Here is a 27133-nt window from a genome sequence, read left to right on the forward strand (position 1 = left end):
AGTGTGTGTCTCTCCTACCAGCACGTTGACAGTGCAGCTCATTCGGTTCTCCTTGTTCTCATCGTGCATGATAGTCCTGTAGTCCAGGAGTCTCTCCAACAGACGAACCACCAGGCTTACAAAGTTCTCCCCACTCTTAGACAGGTACTTGTGTTTCCTGCAGTGTTCCAACAGACTGGGGAGAGAGGTGAGGGAGAGAGAGGGGAGAGAGAGAGGAGGGAGAGAGAGGGGAGAGAGGTGAGGGAGAGAGGGGAGAGGGAGAGAGGGGAGGGAGAGAGGGGAGAGGGAGAGAGGGGAGGGAGAGAGGGCGAGAGAAAGGGGAGAGGGAGAGAGGTGAGGAAGAGAGGTGAGGGAGAGAGGTGAGGAAGAGAGGTGAGGGAGAGGGGAGAAAGGAGGGAGAGGGGAGAGGAAGAGAGATGAGGGGGAGAGAGGGGGGGAGGGAGATAGGTGAGGGGGAGAGAGGTGAGTGGGAGAAAGGGGGGGAGGGGGGGAGGGAGAGAGGTGAGGGGGAGAGAGGGGAGAGGGGAGAAAGGAGGGAGAGGGGAGAGGGAGAGAGGTGAGGGGGAGAGAGGGGGGGAGGGAGATAGGTGAGGGGGAGAGAGGTGAGTGGGAGAGAGGGGGGGAGGGGGGGAGGGAGAGAGGTGAGGGGGAGAGAGGGGGGGAGGGAGAGAGGGGAGAGAGAGGGGAGAAAGATAAGATAATTACAAAAAGATAATTACTTGACACATTGGAAAGAATTAACAAAAAAACTAAGCAAACTATAAAGTTATTTGGCCCTAAACAGAGAGTAAATAGTGGCAGAATACCTGACCAATGTGACTGACCCAAACTTAAGGAAAGCTTTGACTATGTACAGACCCAGTTAGCAAAACCTTGCTATTGAGAAAGGCCACCGTAGGCAGACCTGGCTCCCAAGAGAAGACAGGCTCTGTCACACTGACCTTCATTTACTGTCAGAGACAAGAGAAGCCTGGCTCTCAAGAGAAGACAGGCTATGTGCACACTGCCCACAAAATGAGGTGGAAGCTGAGCTGCACTTCCTAACCTCCTGCCCAATGTATGACCATATTAGAGACACATATTTCCCTCAGATCACACAGAGCCACAAAGAATTTGAAAACAAATCAATCATTAATAAACTTCCATATCTGTTTGTGACCCGTTGCCATGAGAAAAGGGCAACCAGTGTAGCACAAACATCATTGTAATTACAACCTATATATATCTGTTTTATTTATTTGACCTATACTGGCACATTGTTACAACACTGTACATAGCCAATAATATAACATTTAAAATGTCTATATTCTTTTAAAACTTTTGTGAGTGTAATGTTTACTAATGTTTCCCCTGTTCATTTCCCTTTTGTTTATTATCTATTTCACTTGCTTTGGCAACCTAAACATATGTTTCCCATGTCAATAAAGCCATTAAATTAAATTGAGAGAGAGATGAGGAGAGAGGACAGACAGACAGACAGACAGACAGACAGACAGACAGACAGACAGACAGACAGACAGACAGACAGACAGACAGACAGACAGACAGACAGACAGACAGACAGACAGACAGACAGACAGACAGACAGCATCACTCACATCTTGTGGAAGAGGACTTTGTACTGCTCGTCTCCTCTGCCTCCCTCCACCTCGTGATCCAGTTTGGTGATGATCTCATTCTCAAACTGCAATTAGAAAGCAGCCATTCATAATCAGCACAGCTCATTTTTCTATTCATTAGTCTCTATCCTCTCTCACTCTTTCTGCCTCCCTCGCTCTCTCTTTCCAACACTCTCTCTCCTCTTTCCCTCTCTCTCTCTTTCCCCCCAGTCTATCCCTCTCTTTCCCACCATCTCTCTCCTCCCCCCATCTCTTCTCTCTCTCCTGGTTGAGAGGACCTCTCCTCTTGGTTTAATCACCTCTCTTTCCCACCATCTCTCTCCTCCCCCGTCTCTTCTCTCTCTCCTGGATGAGAGGACCTCTCCTCTTGGTTTAATCACCTCTCTTTCCCCCCAGTCTATCCCTCTCTTTCCCACCATCTCTCTCCTCCCCCACATCTCTTCTCTCTCTCCTGGTTGAGAGGACCTCTCCTCTTGGTTTAATCACCTCTCTTTCCCACCATCTCTCTCCTCCCCCCGTCTCTTCTCTCTTTCCTGGATGAGAGGACCTCTCCTCTTGGTTTAATCACCTCTCTTTCAGCCTGGTGGACTGTGAGCTCATATTAAATCACTTAATTATCAGTCTGATGACTCTCACTAACTTCTCTTTATCTGCCTGTGATTGGCTATGGCTGAGCAGGGAGCCAGAGGAGCAAGGCCATGACAGGAAGACACATTCTCTAATACGCTCTCTTTTCCTCTCTCTCTTTTCCTCTCTCTTTTCCTCTCTCTCTCTTTTCCTCTCGCTCTTTTACTCCCTTCTTCCCTCTCTCTCTCTTTTCCTCTCTCTCTTTTCCTCTCTCTCTTTTCCTCCCATCTTCCCAGCTGAGCAGGGAGCATGCCAACAGCAGAAAGCATCTCCTCTTGTTCCCTTATTCCCTCTCTCTCTCCTTCTTCTTCTTCTTCCCAGAAAGACGACAGAAGGAAGGTAAGCCGGCACATCCATTTATAGTGGTTCGTTTGCTCCAACGTGGACTGCCTGCTTGATGTGCTGCTGCTGCTGTGTCAGTCAGGAGAGACGGCTCGCTCTGGAGGAAGAGAGGCAACTCTCTCTCTCTCTGCTAAGTTTTACACTGCAGACTAGAAAGCCATTTGTATATGTCCCAAATGGCTCCCTATTCCCTATATAGTGCACTACAGGTCCTGGTCAAAAGTAGTACACTATTATTCCATATAGGGCCTGGTCAGAAGTAGTGCACTACTACCCTAGAGGTCCTGATCTAATGTAGTGCACTATATAGGGAATATGGTGCCATTTGGGATGCAAAAAAGTGAAATTGATCCTATTTCACTGTAGAGGGGATATAAGAGGATGTAGTCATTCCCAAAGAGTCACGTCCTGACTGCCTGACACTAACTTTATTACCAGGGCTCCCCTTCACTCCCAAATCTAACAGACTGACTGTTCCAACTGGCACCCTATTCCCTTTATAGTGCACTACTCCCTATAGGGCCTGGTCTAAAGTAGTGCACTACTCCCTATAGAGCCTGGTCAAACGTAGTGCACTACTCCCTATAGGGCCTGATCAAAAGTAGTGCACTACTCCCTATAGGCCCTGGTCAAAAGTAGTGCACTACTCCCTATAGGGCCTGGTCAAAAGTAGTGCACTATAAAGGGAATAGTGTGCCAGTGGAGACAACATGTACTTCTACACTGGCTAGGAGGATTTGGGAGACAGCCTGTACTTCTACACTGACTGGGAGGATTTGGGAGACAGCCTGTACTTCTACACTGACTGGGAGGATTTGGGAGACAGCCTGTACTTCTACACTGACTGGGAGGATTTGGGAGACAGCCTGTACTTCTACACTGACTGGGAGGATTTGGGAGACAGCCTGTACTTCTACACTGACTGGGAGGATTTGGGAGACAGCCTGTACTTCTACACTGACTGGGAGGATTTGGGAGACAGCCTGTACTTCTACACTGACTGGGAGGATTTGGGAGACAGCCTGTACTTCTACACTGACTGGGAGGATTTGGGAGACAGCCTGTACTTCTACACTGACTGGGAGGATTTGGGAGACAGCCTGTACTTCTACACTGACTGGGAGGATTTGGGAGACAGCCACAGGACAGGCCTCTGCTTCAGTACAACTTCAAAATGGCATCAATGGAAGAGGAAGTCAAAGCAGATACAGTACAGATAATTCTGCAGGAGACTGGGTTAGACTTGGAACGTAATACCAACGAAACAAACAGTCACCTACAAGCTACATGAACAAACACATGTTTCTGAAGTCTAGCCTGTGGATATACACATGGACATACTGTTCTGTAGCAGACAAGAGACTTAGACATTTGATTGGTGGAACACCACATGTGACCAATGGGATATCACTAAGGTGAAGAGGGGGTGAAATTTGGAAGACGGCATAATATGAAGTCCTCTTCCTGTCACCTGGTCGTAATAAGGGCAGTACATGGGCTTGACAACGCTACATTAAAACTACATTATGAGTCAATTCATAGCTGGAAACATTTACCCACATTACATTTGTCTCCAGGGAGGCTAAGGTTTTAGAGTTTTTACCACTCGTCCTTGACGCTGTGCTTCTGCTTGCTCTTTGGGGTCAACGTGGGGTTATTGTAAACCCTTCTTGTTGAAACTAATGATTTATCAATCCATCTGATTGATTGGTAGATCTGACTGATTGATTAATATACTGACTGACTGACTGATTGATTGACTGGCTGACTGATTGACCGGCTGATTGACCGGCTGATTGACTGGCTGATTGACCGGCTGATTGACCGGCTGATTGACCGGCTGATTGATCGACAGACTGGCTGACTGACTGATACAGACCCGTTGGAAGCTGCATGTGAAGTGGAATTCACACTGCATCATGTCGAAGAAGATGGGGATGGTAGCTTTCCTCAGCTCTATCTCTGGGACCAGAGTCATCTCTAGGATGGGACCCACCATCTCTGGGATGAACTTGATCTTGTGTGGACCTGGGGAGAGATAAAACTTCATCAAATATCTTAGCTCCTGCAGAGGCGGCAGGTAGCCTAGTGGTTAGAGCGTTGGGCCAACCGAAAGGTTGCTGGATCGAATCCCTGAGCTGACAAGGTACAAAAATCTGTCGTTCTGCCCCTGAACAAGGCAGTTAACCCACTGTTCCCCGGTAGGCCGTCATTGTAAATAAGAATTTGTTCTTAACTGACTTGCCTAGTTAAATAAAGGTTAAATAATAAAACACAAATGGCTAGAGCATGGCACTTCAAGGCCATGATAATGGGTTGAATTCCCAGGACCACCCATACATTTTTACATTTACATTTTAGTCATTTAGCAGATGCTCTTATCCAGAGCGACTTACAGTAGTGAATGCCTACATTTCATAAATGTTTTTCTCCGTACTGGTCCCCCGTGGGAATCGAACCCACAACCCTGGCGTTGCAAACACCATGCTCTACCAACTGAACCACACGGGACCACATACATACATTTAACAGAATAATTCTGCACTTTGGATAAAACAGTCTGCTAAATGGCATATATTATTATAGAATTACTGTGGGGAACCTATGGATGGATAAGATATGAAGACATAGATGAGGAAATAATGAATTGACTGATGAACAAACGGTCAATAGATGACAGTACAGTACATTTAAAGGGAACAGGCGATAGATAAAGCCCGAATACAAAGCGTGGTTCCTCTGTAACTCAAGTTGGTTGAGTACGGCGGTACTTACAACGCCAGGACCGTGGGATCCCCCCCCTCCGTTACCAAAATATACGGCACGCACTACTGGACAAAAATAGTCTGCTAAACGGCATATTTTATTATTATGATAGATGACTGAAGAGATAAATAAATCAAGGGACTAATAATTATTGGTGATCAATATGCTCATTGATCTTGTGTGGATCCTGTGACTAATAGAAACACACGACTGTGTGGATGAAGAAATCATTACATGAATATAACTAATATTGATAATAGATTGATGTTTGTAAGACCTGGGGACACATTAATACACGGATGATGAAATAATTAAAGACAATAACTAAAGGACTGGCAGTTCCTGGCGAGATACATAGATAATACAGAAATACATGAATGAAGAAAAAGTTCAATAAATCAACTAATAGTATTGATAAACGATTCCTGGGGAGATGCTACAGTAGGTTAAAATGTCTTGGTGTAAACCACTGGAGGAAACTTCTATCGAGGGGCCCCCCAAGGCATAAACATGTATTTGCCGAGTCCAAAGTACACAGGTTTTAATCTGGCTCCCACGTTCCTCCAGTTTCTTTTCAGTGTTCATCAGCGTTTTGCTGACATTCAGAAGATGAGAGGTGATTTTCCTGAGAAGTGCCTCAGGTCCAAAACCAGAATTGGTTAATTAATGAAAACACTGGTGTGGGAATCAATACGACATCATGGTAAGAGTTGTAATTAAGAAAGAGAGAGCAAGAGAGAGCATGAGAGAAATAGAAAAGCAGAGACAGATTACCTATTTGAATGAACAGAACAGGCCTATTCAAATTAACACCTTGTCTCCTTTGTGAATTCTCTGCTGTAGTTCTGCTTCCACAACAACAACATGAAGCTAATTAACCCATGATCCGACCATCAATTCTCTATTCTTAGTCCTTCCTGTTTTCACTAACAACCTGGTTACCCATGATCCGACCATCTATTCTCTATTCTTAGTCCTTCCTGTTTTCACTAACAACCTGGTAACCCATGATCCGACCATCTATTCTCTATTCTTAGTCCTTCCTGTTTTCACTAACAACCTGGTAACCCATGATCCGACCATCTATTCTCTATTCTTAGTCCTTCCTGTTTTCACTAACAACCTGGTAACCCATGATCCGACCATCTATTCTCTATTCTTAGTCCTTCCTGTTTTCACTAACAACCTGGTAATCACTCAAGACAAACTCCCAGATGGGCCTGGATACAAACATAACACTTACGAGAAATCCCACTTCAACATGTGTCAATGACCTTCTAATAGTGACTGTATGCCACTTGCAGGATCTTTGAATGAAGGCATGTGATGTTGAATGTATATGAAAAAAAATGAATTGGATTCAATTTGCATTGTGAAAATATGGTTTGCAACATGTTTCAATGAGGAACTTAGAATAGGTAGATTATGATGGCATGTTCAGGATCTGAGAATGTTGATATGTTAGTTGAACGGTTATTATGTTAGTTGAACAGTGATATGTTAGTTGAATGGTGATGTGTTAGTTGAATGGTTATTATGTTAGTTGAACGGTGATATGTTAGTTGCTCTCCACTTTCTGGAGGATCAAGTTTTGAAATCAGTGGAATTAGAGTATGATAGCTAAAGAGATGGAGAAAACACCTGTCTCCGGATTACATCTTCAAACTAAGGACAACCGTGGTATGGCATTCCTGACAGGGAGACGCATCCATCATGCATGATGATGTATACAGGTAAGACAGTCTAGCGTTAGCTAGATACATGTTCAGATATTACACGTTTCTAATGTTGACAGAAAGTGGTTTCATTTCAAGCTAAAGTGTACTGTTAGCTAGCTAGCTAATGTTAGCTGGCTGGCTCCCTAGCTGACGTTATTATTCATATCCCAGAGCCGTGTGCTGTTCTAGTTAGAGCCTAATGTTAGCTAGCTAACATTAAATATGGTTGGTTAGCTCCCAGCATTGTGGCATTGTTGGCACTGTTCATTGTTGTTTAACTAACTTTAGCCGGCTGGCTCGTTAGCTAACGTTACGTGACGTGACGTGTGTACAACACCCGTTGAGTGTGCACTCCGAGATCGAAACGAGATGGGTGGGGCTAAAGCTTAAGAGGGTGTGAATGAGGCTGAATGTGTGTAGAGAAAGAGGAGCGCTTCACTAGATACCAAAACATTCGAAGGCGATTTTCTCAAAAAGTGAGTTTACAAGTTCATCAATTTTGAAAGGAAAATTACTTTCCCATTGTTCCTCAAATGAAGTCTATGATATACCATTTTGTAGCTCTGAGTCTCTACTTTTATCAAATGTAAAAAAAAAAAACACAATTTCAAATTTTGGGTGATGTGAGTTTATTTTCCTGTAATAATGAATACAAATGATCTAAAATGAAGACATTGTCAGCTATATGATAAGGTCATTATTTCAACTGGCTAGCCAGCTAACTCAACGTTTATACAGCTAACTTAATGTTAGCTAGCCAGCTAACTTAACGTTTATACAGCTAACTTAATATTAGCTAGCTAGTTAGCGCACTAGAAACCAAACCAGAAATGGTTTAGAAAGTTGCTTTTAGTTGCCTGGTTTTCTAGATTGAAATATAATAAATAAAGTTTTAAACGGATGGATTTATTGGTATTAAAATATACCAGTTATGCTATTTTGGACCACCAAACTGCTGCTGTCATGCAGCCTGTCGGTTTTGTTATACTTTTTCATAACGATAAATCCAAGTTTAATGTTCATGATGTCACTGCGACAACTGTTTACAGACATGTTGATAAATGTAGAATAAACCAGTCTATAGTCTTGAAATCTTTGGTTGTTTACTACACTACCGTACTCACTCTGTTTAGCACATGGCCTCACATGTGAATCCTTAAAGAGATGGGTGGGGCTAAAGCTTAAGAGGGTGTGGACGATGCTGAATGTTCTGTAGACAAAGAATAGCTCTCTAGTAGTAGTACCAAAACATTCAAGACCATTTTCTGCTTCCAAAGCAGAATTACTTTCCAATTGTTCCTCAACAGTAGTGTTATGAAATAACATTTTCTAGCTCTGAGTCTCTACTTTTAAAAAACACCATCTGAAATGTTGCTACATAAGACCGAATGGAGCCGCTCGGTCCCATATGTTAGTTGAATGCATATGAAGAATATGAAATAGATGATTCATACCTAAATTATACCACATGTCTCTGATCTCAAAGCCAATCTGTCTTCTCATGTCCTGGTACCTGAAACACACAAACACACATGCATTTATATACACTGATGCCAACCACTGTCCTGTACTAGTGACCAGTCCAACATGGTTAACTGTCCTGTACTAGTTAGTGACCAGTCCAACATGGTTAACTGTCCTGTACTAGTGACCAGTCCAACATGGTTAACTGTCCTGTACTAGTTAGTGACCAGTCCAACATGGTTAACTGTCCTGTACTAGTGACCAGTCCAACATGGTTAACTGTCCTGTACTAGTTAGTGACCAGTCCAACATGGTTAACTGTCCTGTACTAGTGACCAGTCCAACATGGTTAACTGTCCTGTACTAGTTAGTGACCAGTCCAACATGGTTAACTGTCCTGTACTACTTAGTGACCAGTCCAACATGGTTAACTGTCCTGTACTAGTTAGTGACCAGTCCAACATGGTTAACTGTCCTGTACTAGTTAGTGACCAGTCCAACATGGTTAACTGTCCTGTACTAGTTAGTGACCAGTCCAACATGGTTAACTGTCCTGTACTAGTGACCAGTCCAACATGGTTAACTGTCCTGTACTAGTAACCAGTCCAACATGGTTAACTGTCCTGTACTAGTAACCAGTCCAACATGGTTAACTGTCCTGTACTAGTGACCAGTCCAACATGGTTAACTGTCCTGTACTAGTTAGTGACCAGTCCAACATGGTTAACTGTCCTGTACTAGTTAGTGACCAGTCCAACATGGTTAACTGTCCTGTACTAGTGACCAGTCCAACATGGTTAACTGTCCTGTACTAGTTAGTGACCAGTCCAACATGGTTAACTGTCCTGTACTAGTTAGTGACCAGTCCAACATGGTTAACTGTCCTGTACTAGTGACCAGTCCAACATGGTTAACTGTCCTGTACTAGTTAGTGACCAGTCCAACATGGTTAACTGTCCTGTACTAGTGACCAGTCCAACATGGTTAACTGTCCTGTACTAGTTAGTGACCAGTCCAACATGGTTAACTGTCCTGTACTAGTGACCAGTCCAACATGGTTAACTGTCCTGTACTAGTTAGTGACCAGTCCAACATGGTTAACTGTCCTGTACTAGTGACCAGTCCAACATGGTTAACTGTCCTGTACTAGTTAGTGACCAGTCCAACATGGTTAACTGTCCTGTACTACTTAGTGACCAGTCCAACATGGTTAACTGTCCTGTACTAGTTAGTGACCAGTCCAACATGGTTAACTGTCCTGTACTAGTTAGTGACCAGTCCAACATGGTTAACTGTCCTGTACTAGTTAGTGACCAGTCCAACATGGTTAACTGTCCTGTACTAGTTAGTGACCAGTCCAACATGGTTAACTGTCCTGTACTAGTGACCAGTCCAACATGGTTAACTGTCCTGTACTAGTAACCAGTCCAACATGGTTAACTGTCCTGTACTAGTAACCAGTCCAACATGGTTAACTGTCCTGTACTAGTGACCAGTCCAACATGGTTAACTGTCCTGTACTAGTTAGTGACCAGTCCAACATGGTTAACTGTCCTGTACTAGTTAGTGACCAGTCCAACATGGTTAACTGTCCTGTACTAGTGACCAGTCCAACATGGTTTATTGACAATAAGTACTGTAGGAGGGTAAACAACTGGTTCCCACTTTAAACAAAGTACAATTTACAAAGGCTTTAGACAGAGTACATACAAGCTTTACAAAGGCTTTATACAGAGTACATACAAGCTTTATAAGTGCTCCAGTGTATAAAGGGTGACATAACCATTCCCAGTGAATTGCCAATTATGACATAACACACTATGTATGTTTATACACCGTTTATACAGTATGACACGCTTATAGATGATTTGTGAAGAATTTATGTAGTGCTTATGAAGCCTTTATAATGCTATACAACATGTGAAGAATATTTCAAGGGCAGCATCATAACATTGCAAAAAATCTGAAACTTTTTGTCCAAAAAAATGGGATGCAGAAAAGCTAATCCATGCTTTTGTCACTTCTAGATTAGACAACTGCCACGCTCTACTCTCCGGCTACTTCTAGATTAGACTACTGCAAAGCTCCAGTCTCCGGCTACTTCTAGATTAGACTACTGCAACGCTCTACTCTCCGGCTACTTCTAGATTAGACTACTGCAACGCTCTAGACTCCGGCTACTTCTAGATTAGACTACTGCAACGCTCTCTACTCTCCGGCTACTTCTAGATTAGACTACTGCAACGCTCTACTCTCCGGCTACTTCTACATTAGACTACTGCAACGCTCTACTCTCCGGCTACTTCTAGATTAGACTACTGCAAAACTCTAGTCTCCGGCTACTTCTATGTTAGACTACTGCAACGCTCTACTCTCCGGCTACTTCTAGATTAGACTACTGCAACGCTCTAGCCTCTGGCTACTTCTAGATTAGACTACTGCAACGCTCTACTCTCCGGCTACTTCTAGATTAGACTACTGCAACGCTCCAGTCTCCGGCTACTTCTAGATTAGACTACTGCAACGCTCTACTCTCCGGCTACTTCTAGATTAAACTACTGCAACGCTCCAGTCTCAGGCTACTTCTAGATTAGACTACTGCAACGCTCTAGTCTCCGGCTACTTCTAGATTAAACTACTGCAACGCTCTAGTCTCCGGCTACTTCTAAATTAGACTACTGCAACACTCTACTCTCCGGCTACTTCTAGATTAGACTACTGCAACGCTCTACTCTCCGGCTACTTCTAGATTAGACTACTGCAACGATCTACTCTCCGGCTACTTCTAGATTAGACTACTGCAACGCTCTACTCTCCGGCTACTTCTAGATTAGACTACTGCAACGCTCAAGTCTCCGGCTACTTCTAGATTAGACTACTGCAACGCTCTAGTCTACGGCTACTTCTAGATTAGAATACTGCAATGCTCTACCCTCCGGCTACTTCTAGATTAGACTACTGCAACGCTCTAGTTTCCGGCTACTTATAGATTAGACTACTGCAATACTCTAGTCTCCGGCTACTTCTATGTTAGACTACTGCAACGCTCTACTCTCCGGCTACTTCTAGATTAGACTACTGCAACGCTCTACTCTCCGGCTACTTCTATGTTAGACTACTGCAACGCTCTACTCTCCGGCTACTTCTAGATTAGACTACTGCAACGCTCTACTCTCCGGCTACTTCTAGATTAGACTAATGCAACGCTCTAGTCTCCGGCTAATTCTAGATTAGACTACTGCAACGCTCTACTCTCCGGCTACTTCTACATTAGACTACTGCAACGCTCTACTCTCCGGCTACTTCTAGATTAGACTACTGCAACGCTCAAGTCTCCGGCTACTTCTAGATTAGACTACTGCAACGCTCTAGTCTACGGCTACTTCTAGATTAGAATACTGCAATGCTCTACCCTCCGGCTACTTCTAGATTAGACTACTGCAACGCTCTAGTCTCCGGCTACTTCTAGATTAGACTACTGCAATACTCTAGTCTCCGGCTACTTCTATGTTAGACTACTGCAACGCTCTACTCTCCGGCTACTTCTAGATTAGACTACTGCAACGCTCCAGTCTCCGGCTACTTCTAGATTAGACAACTGCAACGCTCTAGTCTCCGGCTACTTCTAGATTAAACTACTGCAACGCTCTAGTCTCCGGCTACTTCTAGATTAGACTACTGCAACGCTCTACTCTCCGGCTACTTCTAGATTAGACTACTGCAATGTGATAGAATTGTATTTCTGTACCAAGCTTAACTCAGTCATCGGCACGCCCCCAGGGACACAGACAGGACCAGGCGTCATGTGACATGTTCACTATAAAACTATACCCTGATCTACTTTCTTCAGACCCGGCCTCCACTCCATTGCAAGTTGGCCAATAGGTTTGACCATCCAATTCCTATACTGAAAGTGAACTATACCATGTGGTTAACTTTTAGACTATCGATACCGACAGAATAAGAACAAGTCTTTGATATTAATTATTAGTCTGCAGCTAAGTAAATTATATCATTGAACGCGAAGACCAACGAAACATCCATTCTATGACGACATTAATGAATGTCGCTTTGAAAGACCCATTCTAACCGAGAGAGAGAGAGATAACTCTCCAACAGAACGACGCTCCAACAAGGATCCCGACGACACACTGAGCGTAAATATATATTGATTGCAATTGTTCTCGAAGGAGTGAGCGTTCATGTGCAAAGGATTAGCATATCAATTGTTAATATTAATGAACTCTGTAGGGTCTTCTCAGCTGCCCTTTATGACCCATTGTTCTACAAGACACCAGCCATGCCTGTTTAGACCACTAGGGCACATTACTCTACCAATTCTTTGTGATGATAATTACTGTTTGTATACTTTCTGTGAATTACTTAGTTTAGTAAATAAATGATTTTAAGACAATTGTTGTATGGATGACTCTTAGTAAAGACTGGGTTCGTGCAGATACAACAATTTACGACGTTTGGAATGAGACTGGACGCGAGGTAAAATACACCATTTAAACCAGAAGATAATCGGCCTATACTATAATAGAATATAATATATAATGTTATAATATAGGAAAGTTATATTAGGAAAATTATAACTTTGTAATATGAATATTTTCCTTGGTGCCCCGATCTCCTAGTTAATTACAATTAAACGATTAATCAGTTTAATCGCGTGATAATAATTACAGGGAGTTAATTGATAAACATGTCTTCAGTTTAATGGTACCCCAAAGACACGACAACCCCATATTGACAATGATCGATGATGAAAACGTATTAACAATAAAAAACTGAAAAAACGTACGTAAGTATTCAGACCCTTTGCTATGAGACTCTAAATTGAGCTCAGGTGCATCCTGTTTCCATTGATCATCCTTGAGATGTTTCTACAACTTGATTGGAGTCCACCTGTGGTAAAATCAATTGATTGGACATGATTTGGAAAGGCACACACCTGTCTATATAAGGTCCCACAGTTGACAGTGCATGTCAGAGCAAAAACCAAGCCATGAGGTCAAACAAATTGTCTGTAGAGCTCTGAGACATGATTGTGTCAAGGCACAGATCTGGGGAAGGGTACCAAAAACTGGCTGCAGCATTGAAGGTCCCCAAAAACACAGTGGCCTCCATCATTCTTAAATGGAAGAATTTTGGAATCACCAAGACTCTTCCTAGAGTTGGCCGCCCGGCCAAACTGAGCAATCGGGGGAGAAGGGCCTTGGTCAGGGAGGTGACCAAGAACCTAATGGTCACTCTGACAGAGCTCCTCTGTGGAGATGGGAGAACCTTCCAGAAGGACAGCCATCTATGCAGCACTCCACCAATCAGGCATTTATGATAGAGTGGCCAGACATGTACATGACAGCCTGCTTAGAGTTTGCCAAAAGACACCAAAAGATTCTCAGACCATGAGAAATAAGATTCTCTGGTCTGATGAAACCAAGATTCAACTCTTTCATCCTGAATGCCAAGTCACGTCTGGAAGAAACCTGGCACCATCCCTACGGTGAAGCATGGTGGTGGCAGCATAATGCTGTGGGGATGTTTTTCAGCAGCAGGGACTGGGGGACTAGTTAGGATTGAGGGAAAGATGAACAGAGCAAAGTACAGAGAGATCCTTGATGAAAACTTGCTCCAGACCTAGCCTCTACACTGGCTTCCTGTTAAGGCTAGGGCTGATTTCAAGGTTTTACTGCAAACCTACAAAGCATTACATGGACTTGCTCCTAACTACCTTTCCGATTTGGTCCTGCCGTACATACCTACACGTACGCTACAGTCACAAGATGCAGGCCTCCTTACTGTCCCTAGAATTTCTAAGCAAACAGCTGGAGGCAGGGACTTCTCCTATAGAGCTCAATTTTTACGGAATGGCTCAAGACCTCAGACTGGGGCGAAGGTTCACCTTCCAACAGGACAAACGAAACTAAGCACACAGCCAAGACAACGCAGGAGCTGCTTCGGGACAAGTCTCTGAATGTCCTTGAGTGCCCAGCCAGAGCCCGGACTTGAACCGTCAAGGCTGTAATTACTGCCAAGGGTGCTTCAACAAAGTACAGAGTAAAGGGTCTAAATACTTATGTAAATGTGATTTCTGTTTATACATTTTCTAAAAACCTGTTTTTGCTATGTCGTTATGGGTTATTGTGTGTAGTTTTATGAGAAAAAAATGTTATGTAATCAATTTTAGAATAAGGCTGTAACCTAACAAAATGTGGAAAAAGTAACGGGGTCTGAACACTTTCCGAAAGCACTGTACATTGGAACTCATAACATATCAGAACTCAAAGCATACAAGTGCTTTACTAGGAAGTACTTCTTATTCTGTATCAACAAAGACAGAGAATAAAACATTTAGGTGATCAGTACTATATTCCAATCCTCCAAAGGATCACATAAACTCATATACAAGTGTATTACCAGGAAATATCCCCGAAAGGTTATTATATATCCCTCCAACTCAACTCTGGACCTCCAAGACAGTTCCACTGCCTGTTTTCATTGTCACCCTCTAATCAGGGACTGATTTAGACCTGGGACACCAGGTGGGTGATATTAATGACCAGGGACTGATTTAGACCTGGGACACCAGGTGGGTGATATTAATGATCAGGGACTGATTTAGACCTGGGACACCAGGTGGGTGATATTAATGACCAGGGACTGATTTAGACCTGGGACACCAGGTGGGTGATATTAATGACGCGGAAATTGATTTAGACCTGGGACACCAGGTGGGTGATATTAATGACCAGGCGCTGATTTAGACCTGGGACACCAGGTGGGTGATATTAATGATCAGGGACTGATTTAGACCTGGGACACCAGGTGGGTGATATAAATGACCAGGGACTGATTTACACCTGGGACACCAGGTGGGTGATATTAATGACCAGGGGCTGATTTAGACCTGGGACACCAGGTGGGTGATATTAATGATCAGGTAGAACAGAACACCAGCAGGCTCCAGACGTCGTAGGGTCAGAGTTGAATAGCCCTGTTCTATATTAACAAAGAAAGGGTTTACAAAAAAAAAACATTTTGGTGATTAGACTTCAGGATTTATTTCAATTACTCAAAGCAATGCCTGTGTTGTGTGGATTACGATACAGTAGGTTTTAGTATAAAACAATCCTTTATGGAGGAGGAGGAGGAGGAGGAGGAAGAGGAGGAGTGACACTGACAGTAACTGACTGTAACTCAGAGAAAGGAGGACCAGGGAGGAAACGAGAGGACACAGGGGGAGAGTGACTGAGTGAAGGCGAGGAGAGAAGGACTGAGTAGGACAGAGGGTGACTGAGGAAAAAGAGAACAAGAAGTGAGAGAGACAGTAATTGCATTCACTCACATTGTCATTGCCAAGTCTGGTTTTTGTCTGTAATGAACAGGAAACAAGATTCCTGATTGACTTTAACAGACACAGCGATTCAGTTCACTCAGGACAGGTCTGAAATCACTTTTACTACAACAACAAAATGGTGGCCAACTTTAAAGCAGTCTACCACTCATTATTTCCTTCACCTGTCTGGTCACTGCGGTCATGAATAGCGATTCAGAATTCTGGTAACTGATTGGGTGATTCATGGATTTCCTGCTTATTCCCTCTTAATTCAAGGAATCTTTAAACAGGATTTCTGGGAAAGCAGGGAATTTGGGGAAAGTTACAGGCATTTGGCAACCGAAGTCATGAAGACATGGAGACCGTAGACCAATCCTGAGACATAGCCTCCTCCCTAGTCATGAAGACATGGAGACAGTAGAACAATCCTGAGACATAGCCTCCTCCCTACTCATGAAGACATGGAGACAGTAGAACAATCCTGAGACATAGTCTCCTCCCTAGTCATGAAGACATGGAGACAGTAGAACAATCCTGAGACATAGCCTCCTCTCTAGTCATGAAGACATGGAGACAGTAGACCAATCCTGAGACATAGCCTCCTCCCTAGTCATGAAGACATGGAGACAGTAGAACAATCCTGAGACATAGCCTCCTCCCTAGTCATGAAGACATGGAGACAGTAGAACAATCCTGAGACATAGCCTCCTATCTAGTCATGAAGACATGGAGACAGTAGAACAATCCTGAGACATAGCGTCCTCCCTAGTCATGAAGACATGGAGACCAATTGTGACTGATTGACAGTGACAGACTGATTGGCTGACTGACAAGCTGATTAACTGACTGACTGGTGGACTGACTGTCACTAATTGGCTTAATGTGACTGACTGACTGAATGATTGATTGACTGTGACCGACTGATTGGCTTACTGACTGACAAGTTGACTGACTTACTGTGACTGACTGGCTTACTGTGACTGGCTGGCTTACTGTGACTGGCTGGCTTACTGTGACTGGCTGGCTTACTGTGACTGGCTGGCTTACTGTGACTGGCTGGCTTACTGTGACTGGCTGGCTTACTGTGATTGACTGCCTTACTGTGACTGACTACCTTACTGTGACTGACTGGCTCACTGAACCCCTCCTCATCTCCTCAACACGGTAACTACTGTTACACTGAACTCCTCCTCACCTCAAAACGGTAACTACTGTTACACTGAACCCCTCCTCACCTCAACACGGTAACTACTGTTACACTGAACCCCTTCTCACCTCAACACGGTAACTACTGTTACACTGAACCCCTCCTCAACACGGTAACTACGGTTACACTGAACCCCTCCTCACCTCAACACAATAACTACTGTTACACTGAACCCCTCCTCAACACGGTAACTACTGTTACACTGAACCCCTCCTCACCTCAACACGGTAACTACTGTTACACTGAACCACTCACCTCAACACGGTAACTACTGTTACACTGAACCCCTCCTCACCTCAACACAATAACTACTGTTACACTGAACCCCTCCTCACCTCAACACGGTAACTACTGTTACACTGAACCCCTCCTCACCTCAACACGGTAACTACTGTTACACTGAACCCCTCCTCACTTCAACACGGTAACTACGATTACACTGAACCCCTCCTCACCTCAACACGGTAACTACTGTTACACTGAACCCCTCATCACCTCAACACGGTAACTACTGTTACACTGCACCCCTCCTCACCTCAACACGGTAACTACTGTTACACTGAACCCCTCCTCAACACGGTAACTACTGTTACACTGAACCCCTCCTCAACACGGTAACTACTGTTACACTGAACCCCTCCTCACCTCAACACAGTAACTACTGTTACACTGAACCCCTCCTCACCTCAACACGGTAACTACTGTTACACTGAACCCCTCCTCACCTCAACACGGTAACTACTGTTACACTGAAACCCTCCTCACCTCAACACGGTAACTACTGTTACACTGAACCCCTCCTCACCTCAACACGGTAACTACTGTTACACTGAACCCCTCCTCACCTCAACACGGTAACTACTGTTACACTGAACCCCTCATCAACACGGTAACTTCTGTTACACTGAACCCCTTCTCACAACACGATAACTACTGTTACACTGAACCCCTCCTCAACACGGTAACTACGGTTACACTGAACCCCTCCTCACCTCAACACAATAACTACTGTTACACTGAACCCCTCCTCAACACGGTAACTACGGTTACACTGAACCCCTCCTCACCTCAACACAATAACTACTGTTACACTGAACCCCTCCTCAACACGGTAACTACTGTTACACTGAACCCCTCCTCACCTCAACACAATAACTACTGTTACACTGAACCCCTCAACACGGTAACTACTGTTACACTGAACCCCTACTCACCTCAACACGGTAACTACTGTTACACTGAAACCCTCCTCACCTCAACACGGTAACTACTGTTACACTGAACCCCTTCTCACCTCAACACGGTAACTAATGTTACACTGAACCCCTCCTCAACACGGTAACTACGGTTACACTGAACCCCTCCTCACCTCAACACAATAACTACTGTTACACTGAACCCCTCCTCAACACGGTAACTACTGTTACACTGAACCCCTCCTCACCTCAACACGGTAACTACTGTTACACTGAACCCCTCCTCACCTCAACATGGTAACTACTGTTACACTGAACCCCTCCTCAACACGGTAACTACTGTTACACTGAACCCCTACTCACCTCAACACGGTAACTACTGTTACACTGAACCACTCACCTCAACACGGTAACTACTGTTACACTGAACCCCTCCTCACCTCAACATGGTAACTACTGTTACACTGAACACCTCCTCACCTCAACACGGTAACTACTGTTACACTGAACCCCTCCTCACCTCAACACGGTAACTACTGTTACACTGAACCCCTCCTCACCTCAACACGGTAACTACTGTTACACTGAACCCCTCCTCACCTCAACACGGTCACTACTGTTACACTGAACCCCTCCTCACCTCAACACGGTAACTACTGTTACACTGAACCCCTCCTCACCTCAACACGGTAACTACTGTTACACTGAACCCCTCCTCACCTCAACACGGTAACTACTGTTACACTGAACCCCTCATCAACACGGTAACTACTGTTACACTGAACCCCTCATCAACACGGTAACTACTGTTACACTGAACCCCTCACCTCAACACGGTAACTACTGTTACACTGAACCCCTCCTCACCTCAACACGGTAACTACTGTTACACTGAACCCCTCATCAACACGGTAACTACTGTTACACTGAACCCCTCCTCACCTCAACACGGTAACTACTGTTACACTGAACCCCTCCTCACCTCAACACGGTAACTACTGTTACACTGAACCCCTCATCAACACGGTAACTACTGTTACACTGAACCCCTCCTCACCTCAACACAATAACTACTGTTACACTGAACCCCTCCTCAACACGGTAACTACTGTTACACTGAACCCCTCCTCACCTCAACACGGTAACTACTGTTACACTGAACCACTCACCTCAACACGGTAACTACTGTTACACTGAACCCCTCCTCACCTCAACATGGTAACTACTGTTACACTGAACCCCTCCTCACCTCAACACGGTAACTACTGTTACACTGAACCCCTCCTCACCTCAACACAGTAACTACTGTTACACTGAACCCCTCCTCACCTCAACACGGTCACTACGGTTACACTGAACCCCTCCTCACCTCAACACGGTAACTACTGTTACACTGAACCCCTCCTCACCTCAACACGGTAACTACTGTTACACTGAACCACTCCTCACCTCAACACGGTAACTACTGTTACACTGAACCCCTCATCAACACGGTAACTACTGTTACACTGAACCCCTCCTCACCTCAACACGGTAACTACTGTTACACTGAACCCCTCCTCAACACGGTAACTACTGTTACACTGAACCCCTCCTCACCTCAACACGGTAACTACTGTTACACTGAACCCCTCATCAACACGGTAACTACTGTTACACTGAACCCCTCATCAACACGGTAACTACTGTTACACTGAACCCCTCCTCACCTCAACACGGTAACTACTGTTACACTGAACCCCTCCTCACCTCAACATGGTAACTACTGTTACACTGAACCACTCCTCACCTCAACACAGTAACTACTGTTACACTGAACCCCTCCTCACCTCAACACGGTAACTACTGTTTCACTGACCCCCTTCTCACCTCAACACGGTAACTACTGTTACACTGAACCCCTCATCAACACGGTAACTACTGTTACACTGAACCCCTCCTCACCTCAACACGGTAACTACTGTTACACTGAACCCCTCATCAACACGGTAACTACTGTTACACTGAACCCCTCCTCACCTCAACACGGTAACTACTGTTACACTGAACCCCTCCTCACCTCAACATGGTAACTACTGTTACACTGAACCCCTCCTCACCTCAACACAGTAACTACTGTTACACTGAACCCCTTCTCACCTCAACACGGTAACTACTGTTACACTGAACCCCTCCTCAACACGGTAACTACGGTTACACTGAACCCCTCCTCACCTCAACACAATAACTACTGTTACACTGAACCCCTCCTCAACACAATAACTACTGTTACACTGAACCCCTCCTCACCTCAACACAATAACTACTGTTACACTGAACCCCTCCTCAACACGGTAACTACTGTTACACTGAACCCCTCAACACGGTAACTACTGTTACACTGAACCCCTCCTCACCTCAACACGGTAACTACTGTTACACTGAACCCCTCCTCACTTCAACACGGTAACTACGATTACACTGAACCCCTCCTCACCTCAACACGGTAACTACTGTTACACTGAACCCCTCGTCACCTCAACACGGTAACTACTGTTACACTGCACCCCTCCTCACCTCAACACGGTAACTACTGTTACACTGAACCCCTCCTCAACACGGTAACTACTGTTACACTGAACCCCTCCTCACCTCAACACAGTAACTACTGTTACACTGAACCCCTCCTCACCTCAACACGGTAACTACTGTTACACTGAACCCCTCATCAACACGGTAACTTCTGTTACACTGAACCCCTTCTCACAACACGATAACTACTGTTACACTGAACCCCTCCTCAACACGGTAACTACGGTTACACTGAACCCCTCCTCACCTCAACACAATAACTACTGTTACACTGAACCCCTCCTCAACACGGTAACTACTGTTACACTGAACCCCTCCTCACCTCAACACAATAACTACTGTTACACTGAACCCCTCCTCACCTCAACACAGTAACTACTGTTACACTGAACCCCTCCTCACCTCAACACGGTAACTACTGTTACACTGAAGCCCTCCTCACCTCAACACGGTAACTACTGTTACACTGAACCCCTCCTCACCTCAACATGGTAACTACTGTTACACTGAACCTCTCCTCAACACGGTAACTACTGTTACACTGAACCCCTCCTCACCTCAACACGGTAACTACTGTTACACTGAACCCCTCCTCACCTCAACATGGTAACTACTGTTACACTGAACCCCTCCTCACCTCAACACAGTAACTACTGTTACACTGAACCCCTCCTCACCTCAACACGGTAACTACTGTTACACTGAACCCCTTCTCACCTCAACACGGTAACTACTGTTACACTGAACCCCTCCTCAACACGGTAACTACTGTTACACTGAACCCCTCCTCACCACAACACAATAACTACTGTTACACTGAACCCCTCCTCAACACGGTAACTACTGTTACACTGAACCCCTCCTCACCTCAACACGGTAACTACTGTTACACTGAACCCCTACTCACCTCAACACGGTAACTACTGTTACACTGAACCCCTCCTCACCTCAACATGGTAACTACTGTTACACTGAACCCATCCTCACCTCAACACGGTAACTACTGTTACACTGAACCCCTCCTCACCTCAACACGGTAACTACTGTTACACTGAACCCCTCCTCACCTCAACACGGTCACTACGGTTACACTGAACCCCTCCTCACCTCAACACGGTAACTCCTGTTACACTGAACCCCTCCTCACCTCAACACGGTAACTACTGTTACACTGAACCCCTCATCAACACGGTAACTACTGTTACACTGAACCCCTCCTCACCTCAACACGGTAACTACTGTTACACTGAACCCCTCAACACGGTAACTACTGTTACACTGAACCCCTCCTCACCTCAACACGGTAACTACTGTTACACTGAACCCCTCATCAACACGGTAACTACTGTTACACTGAACCCCTCCTCACCTCAACAAGGTAACTACTGTTACACTGAACCCCTCCTCACCTCAACATGGTAACTACTGTTACACTGAACCCCTCCTCACCTCAACACAGTAACTACTGTTACACTGAACCCCTCCTCACCTCAACACGGTAACTACTGTTACACTGAACCCCTTCTCACCTCAACACGGTAACTACTGTTACACTGAACCCCTCATCAACACGGTAACTACTGTTACACTGAACCCCTCCTCACCTCAACATGGTAACTACTGTTACACTGAACCCCTCTTCACCTCAACACAGTAACTACTGTTACACTGAACCCCTCCTCACCTCAACACGGTAACTACTGTTACACTGAACCCCTTCTCACCTCAACACGGTAACTACTGTTACACTGAACCCCTCCTCAACACGGTAACTACGGTTACACTGAACCCCTCCTCACCTCAACACAATAACTACTGTTACACTGAACCCCTCCTCAACACGGTAACTACTGTTACACTGAACCCCTCCTCACCTCAACACGGTAACTACTGTTACACTGAACCCCTCCTCACCTCAACATGGTAACTACTGTTACACTGAACCCCTCCTCAACACGGTAACTACTGTTACACTGAACCCCTACTCACCTCAACACGGTAACTACTGTTACACTGAACCACTCACCTCAACACGGTAACTACTGTTACACTGAACCCCTCCTCACCTCAACATGGTAACTACTGTTACACTGAACCCCTCCTCACCTCAACACGGTAACTACTGTTACACTGAACCCCTCCTTACCTCAAAACGGTAACTACTGTTACACTGAACCCCTCCTCACCTCAACACGGTCACTACGGTTACACTGAACCCCTCCTCACCTCAACACGGTAACTACTGTTACACTGAACCCCTCCTCACCTCAACACGGTAACTACTGTTACACTGAACCCCTCCTCACCTCAACACGGTAACTACTGTTACACTGAACCCCTCATCAACACGGTAACTACTGTTACACTGAACCCCTCCTCACCTCAACACGGTAACTACTGTTACACTGAACCCCTCCTCACCTCAACACGGTAACTACTGTTACACTGAACCCCTCATCAACACGGTAACTACTGTTACACTGAACCCCTCCTCACCTCAACACGGTAACTACTGTTACACTGAACCCCTCCTCACCTCAACATGGTAACTACTGTTACACTGAACCCCTCCTCACCTCAACACAGTAACTACTGTTACACTGAACCCCTCCTCACCTCAACACGGTAACTACTGTTACACTGAACCCCTTCTCACCTCAACACGGTAACTACTGTTACACTGAACCCCTCCTCAACGCGGTAACTACGGTTACACTGAACCCCTCCTCACCTCAACACAATAACTACTGTTACACTGAACCCCTCCTCAACACGGTAACTACTGTTACACTGAACCCCTCCTCACCTCAACACAATAACTACTGTTACACTGAACCCCTCCTCAACACGGTAACTACTGTTACACTGAACCCCTCCTCACCTCAACACGGTAACTACTGTTACACTGAACCACTCACCTCAACACGGTAACTACTGTTACACTGAACCCCTCCTCACCTCAACATGGTAACTACTGTTACACTGAACCCCTCCTCACCTCAACACGGTAACTACTGTTACACTGAACCCCTCCTCACCTCAACACAGTAACTACTGTTACACTGAACCCCTCCTCACCTCAACACGGTCACTACGGTTACACTGAACCCCTCCTCACCTCAACACGGTAACTACTGTTACACTGAACCCCTCCTCACCTCAACACGGTAACTACTGTTACACTGAACCCCTCCTCACCTCAACACGGTAACTACTGTTACACTGAACCCCTCATCAACACGGTAACTACTGTTAAACTGAACCCCTCCTCACCTCAACACGGTAACTACTGTTACACTGAACCCCTCCTCAACACGGTAACTACTGTTACACTGAACCCCTCCTCACCTCAACACGGTAACTACTGTTACACTGAACCCCTCATCAACACGGTAACTACTGTTACACTGAACCCCTCATCAACACGGTAACTACTGTTACACTGAACCCCTCCTCACCTCAACACGGTAACTACTGTTACACTGAACCCCTCCTCACCTCAACATGGTAACTACTGTTACACTGAACCCCTCCTCAACACGGTAACTACTGTTACACTGAACCCCTCCTCACCTCAACACGGTAACTACTGTTACACTGAACCACTCACCTCAACACGGTAACTACTGTTACACTGAACCACTCACCTCAACACGGTAACTACTGTTACACTGAACCCCTCCTCACCTCAACACGGTAACTACTGTTACACTGAACCCCTCCTCACCTCAACACGGTAACTACTGTTACACTGAACCCCTCCTCACCTCAACACGGTAACTACTGTTACACTGAACCCCTCCTCACCTCAAAACGGTCACTACGGTTACACTGAACCCCTCACCTCAACACGGTAACTACTGTTACACTGAACCCCTCACCTCAACACGGTAACTACTGTTACACTGAACCCCTCAACACGGTAACTACTGTTACACTGAACCCCTCACCTCAACACGGTAACTACTGTTACACTGAACCCCTCATCAACACGGTAACTACTGTTTTCACTGAACCCCTCCTCACCTCAACACGGTAACTACTGTTACACTGAACCCCTCCTCACCTCAACACGGTAACTACTGTTACACTGAACCCCTCCTCACCTCAACACGGTAACTACAGTTACACTGAACCCCTCAACACGGTAACTACTGTTACACTGAACCCCTCCTCAACACGGTAACTACTGTAACACTGAACCCCTCCTCACCTCAACACGGTAACTACTGTTACACTGAACCCCTCCTCACCTCAACACGGTAACTACTGTTACACTGAACCCCTCCTCACCTCAACACGATAACTACTGTTACACTGAACCCCTCCTCACCTCAACACGGTAACTACGGTTACACTGAACCCCTCACCTCAACACGGTAACTACTGTTACACTGAACCCCCTCACCTCAACACGGTAACTACTGTTACACTAAACCCCTCCTCACCTCAACACGATAACTACTGTTACACTGAACCCCTCCTCACCTCAACACGGTAACTACTGTTACACTGAACCCCTCCTCAACACGGTAACTAGTGTTACACTGAACCCCTCAACACGGTAACTACTGTTACACTGAACCCCTCCTCACCTCAACACAGTAACTACTGTTACACTGAACCCCTCCTCACCTCAACACAGTAACTACTGTTACACTGAACCCCTCCTCACCTCAACACGGTAACTACTGTTACACTGAACCCCTCCTCACCTCAACACGGTAACTACTGTTACACTGAACCCCTCCTCACCTCAACACGGTAACTACTGTTACACTGAACCCCTCACCTCAACACGGTAACTACTGTTACACTGAACCCCTCACCTCAACACGGTAACTACTGTTACACTAAACCCCTCCTCACCTCAACACGGTAACTACTGTTACACTGAACCCCTCCTCACCTCAACACGGTAACTACTGTTACACTGAACCCCTCCTCACCTCAACACGGTAACTATTGATACACTGAACCCCTCCTCAACACGGTAACTACTGTTACACTGAACCCCTCCTCAACACGGTAACTACTGTTACACTGAACCCCTCCTCACCTCAACAGGGTAACTACTGTTACACAGAACCCCTCCTCACCTCAACACGGTAACTACTATTACACTGAACCCCTCATCAACACGGTAACTACTGTTACACTGAACCCCTCCTCACCTCAACACGGTAACTACTGTTACACTGAACCCCTCATCAACACGGTAACTACTGTTACACTGAGCCCCTCCTCACCTCAACACGGTAACTACTGTTACACTGAACCCCTCCACACCTCAACACGGTAACTACGGTTACACTGAACCCCTCCTCACCTCAACACGGTAACTACTGTTACACTGAACCCCTCACCTCAACACGGTAACTACTGTTACACTGAACCCATCATCAACACGGTAACTACTGTTACACTGAACCCCTCCTCACCTCAACACGGTAACTACTGTTACACTGAACCCCTCCTCACCTCAACACGGTAACTACTGTTACACTGAACCCCTCCTCACCTCAACACGGTAACTACAGTTACACTGAACCCCTCCTCAACACGGTAACTACTGTTACACTGAACCCCTCCTCAACACGGTAACTACTGTTACACTGAACCCCTCCTCACCTCAACACGGTAACTACTGTTACACTGAACCCCTCCTCACCTCAACACGGTAACTACTGTTACACTGAACCCCTCCTCACCTCAACACGATAACTACTGTTACACTGAACCCCTCCTCACCTCAACACGGTAACTACGGTTACACTGAACCCCTCACCTCAACACGGTAACTACTGTTACACTGAACCCCTCCTCACCTCAACACGGTAACTACTGTTACACTGAACCCCTCCTCACCTCAACACGGTAACTATTGATACACTGAACCCCTCCTCAACACGGTAACTACTGTTACACTGAACCCCTCCTCAACACGGTAACTACTGTTACACTGAACCCCTCCTCACCTCAACACGGTAACTACTGTTACACTGAACCCCTCCTCACCTCAACACGGTCACTACGGTTACACTGAACCCCTCCTCACCTCAACACGGTAACTACTGTTACACTGAACCCCTCCTCAACACGGTAACTACTGTTACACTGAACCCCTCCTCAACACGGTAACTACTGTTACACTGAACCCCTCCTCAACACGGTAACTACTGTTACACTGAACCCCTCCTCACCTCAACACGGTAACTACTGTTACACTGAACCCCTCATCAACACGGTAACTACTGTTACACTGAACCCCTCCTCACCTC

General features: G+C 45.4%; 1 protein-coding gene across 2 annotated transcripts in view; it reads right to left on the reverse strand.

Moving 5' to 3' along the window:
• Positions 1-27133, reverse strand: part of LOC106591860 (dedicator of cytokinesis protein 1) — a 747377-nt gene that overhangs the window by 252791 nt on the left and 467453 nt on the right. For both annotated transcript variants that reach the window (XM_045687698.2, XM_045687696.2), the window contains exons 32-35: positions 8527-8585; positions 4468-4616; positions 1599-1684; positions 19-175 (exon numbers count right to left, since the gene is read on the reverse strand). In XM_045687698.2, the coding sequence (XP_045543654.2) occupies positions 19-175; positions 1599-1684; positions 4468-4616; positions 8527-8585 (451 nt within the window). The remainder of the gene's footprint in view (positions 1-18; positions 176-1598; positions 1685-4467; positions 4617-8526; positions 8586-27133) is intronic.

This window comes from Salmo salar, chromosome 01, assembly GCF_965601325.2.
Source record: "Salmo salar chromosome 01, fSalSal1, whole genome shotgun sequence".
Classification (NCBI taxonomy): Eukaryota; Metazoa; Chordata; class Actinopteri; order Salmoniformes; family Salmonidae; genus Salmo; species Salmo salar.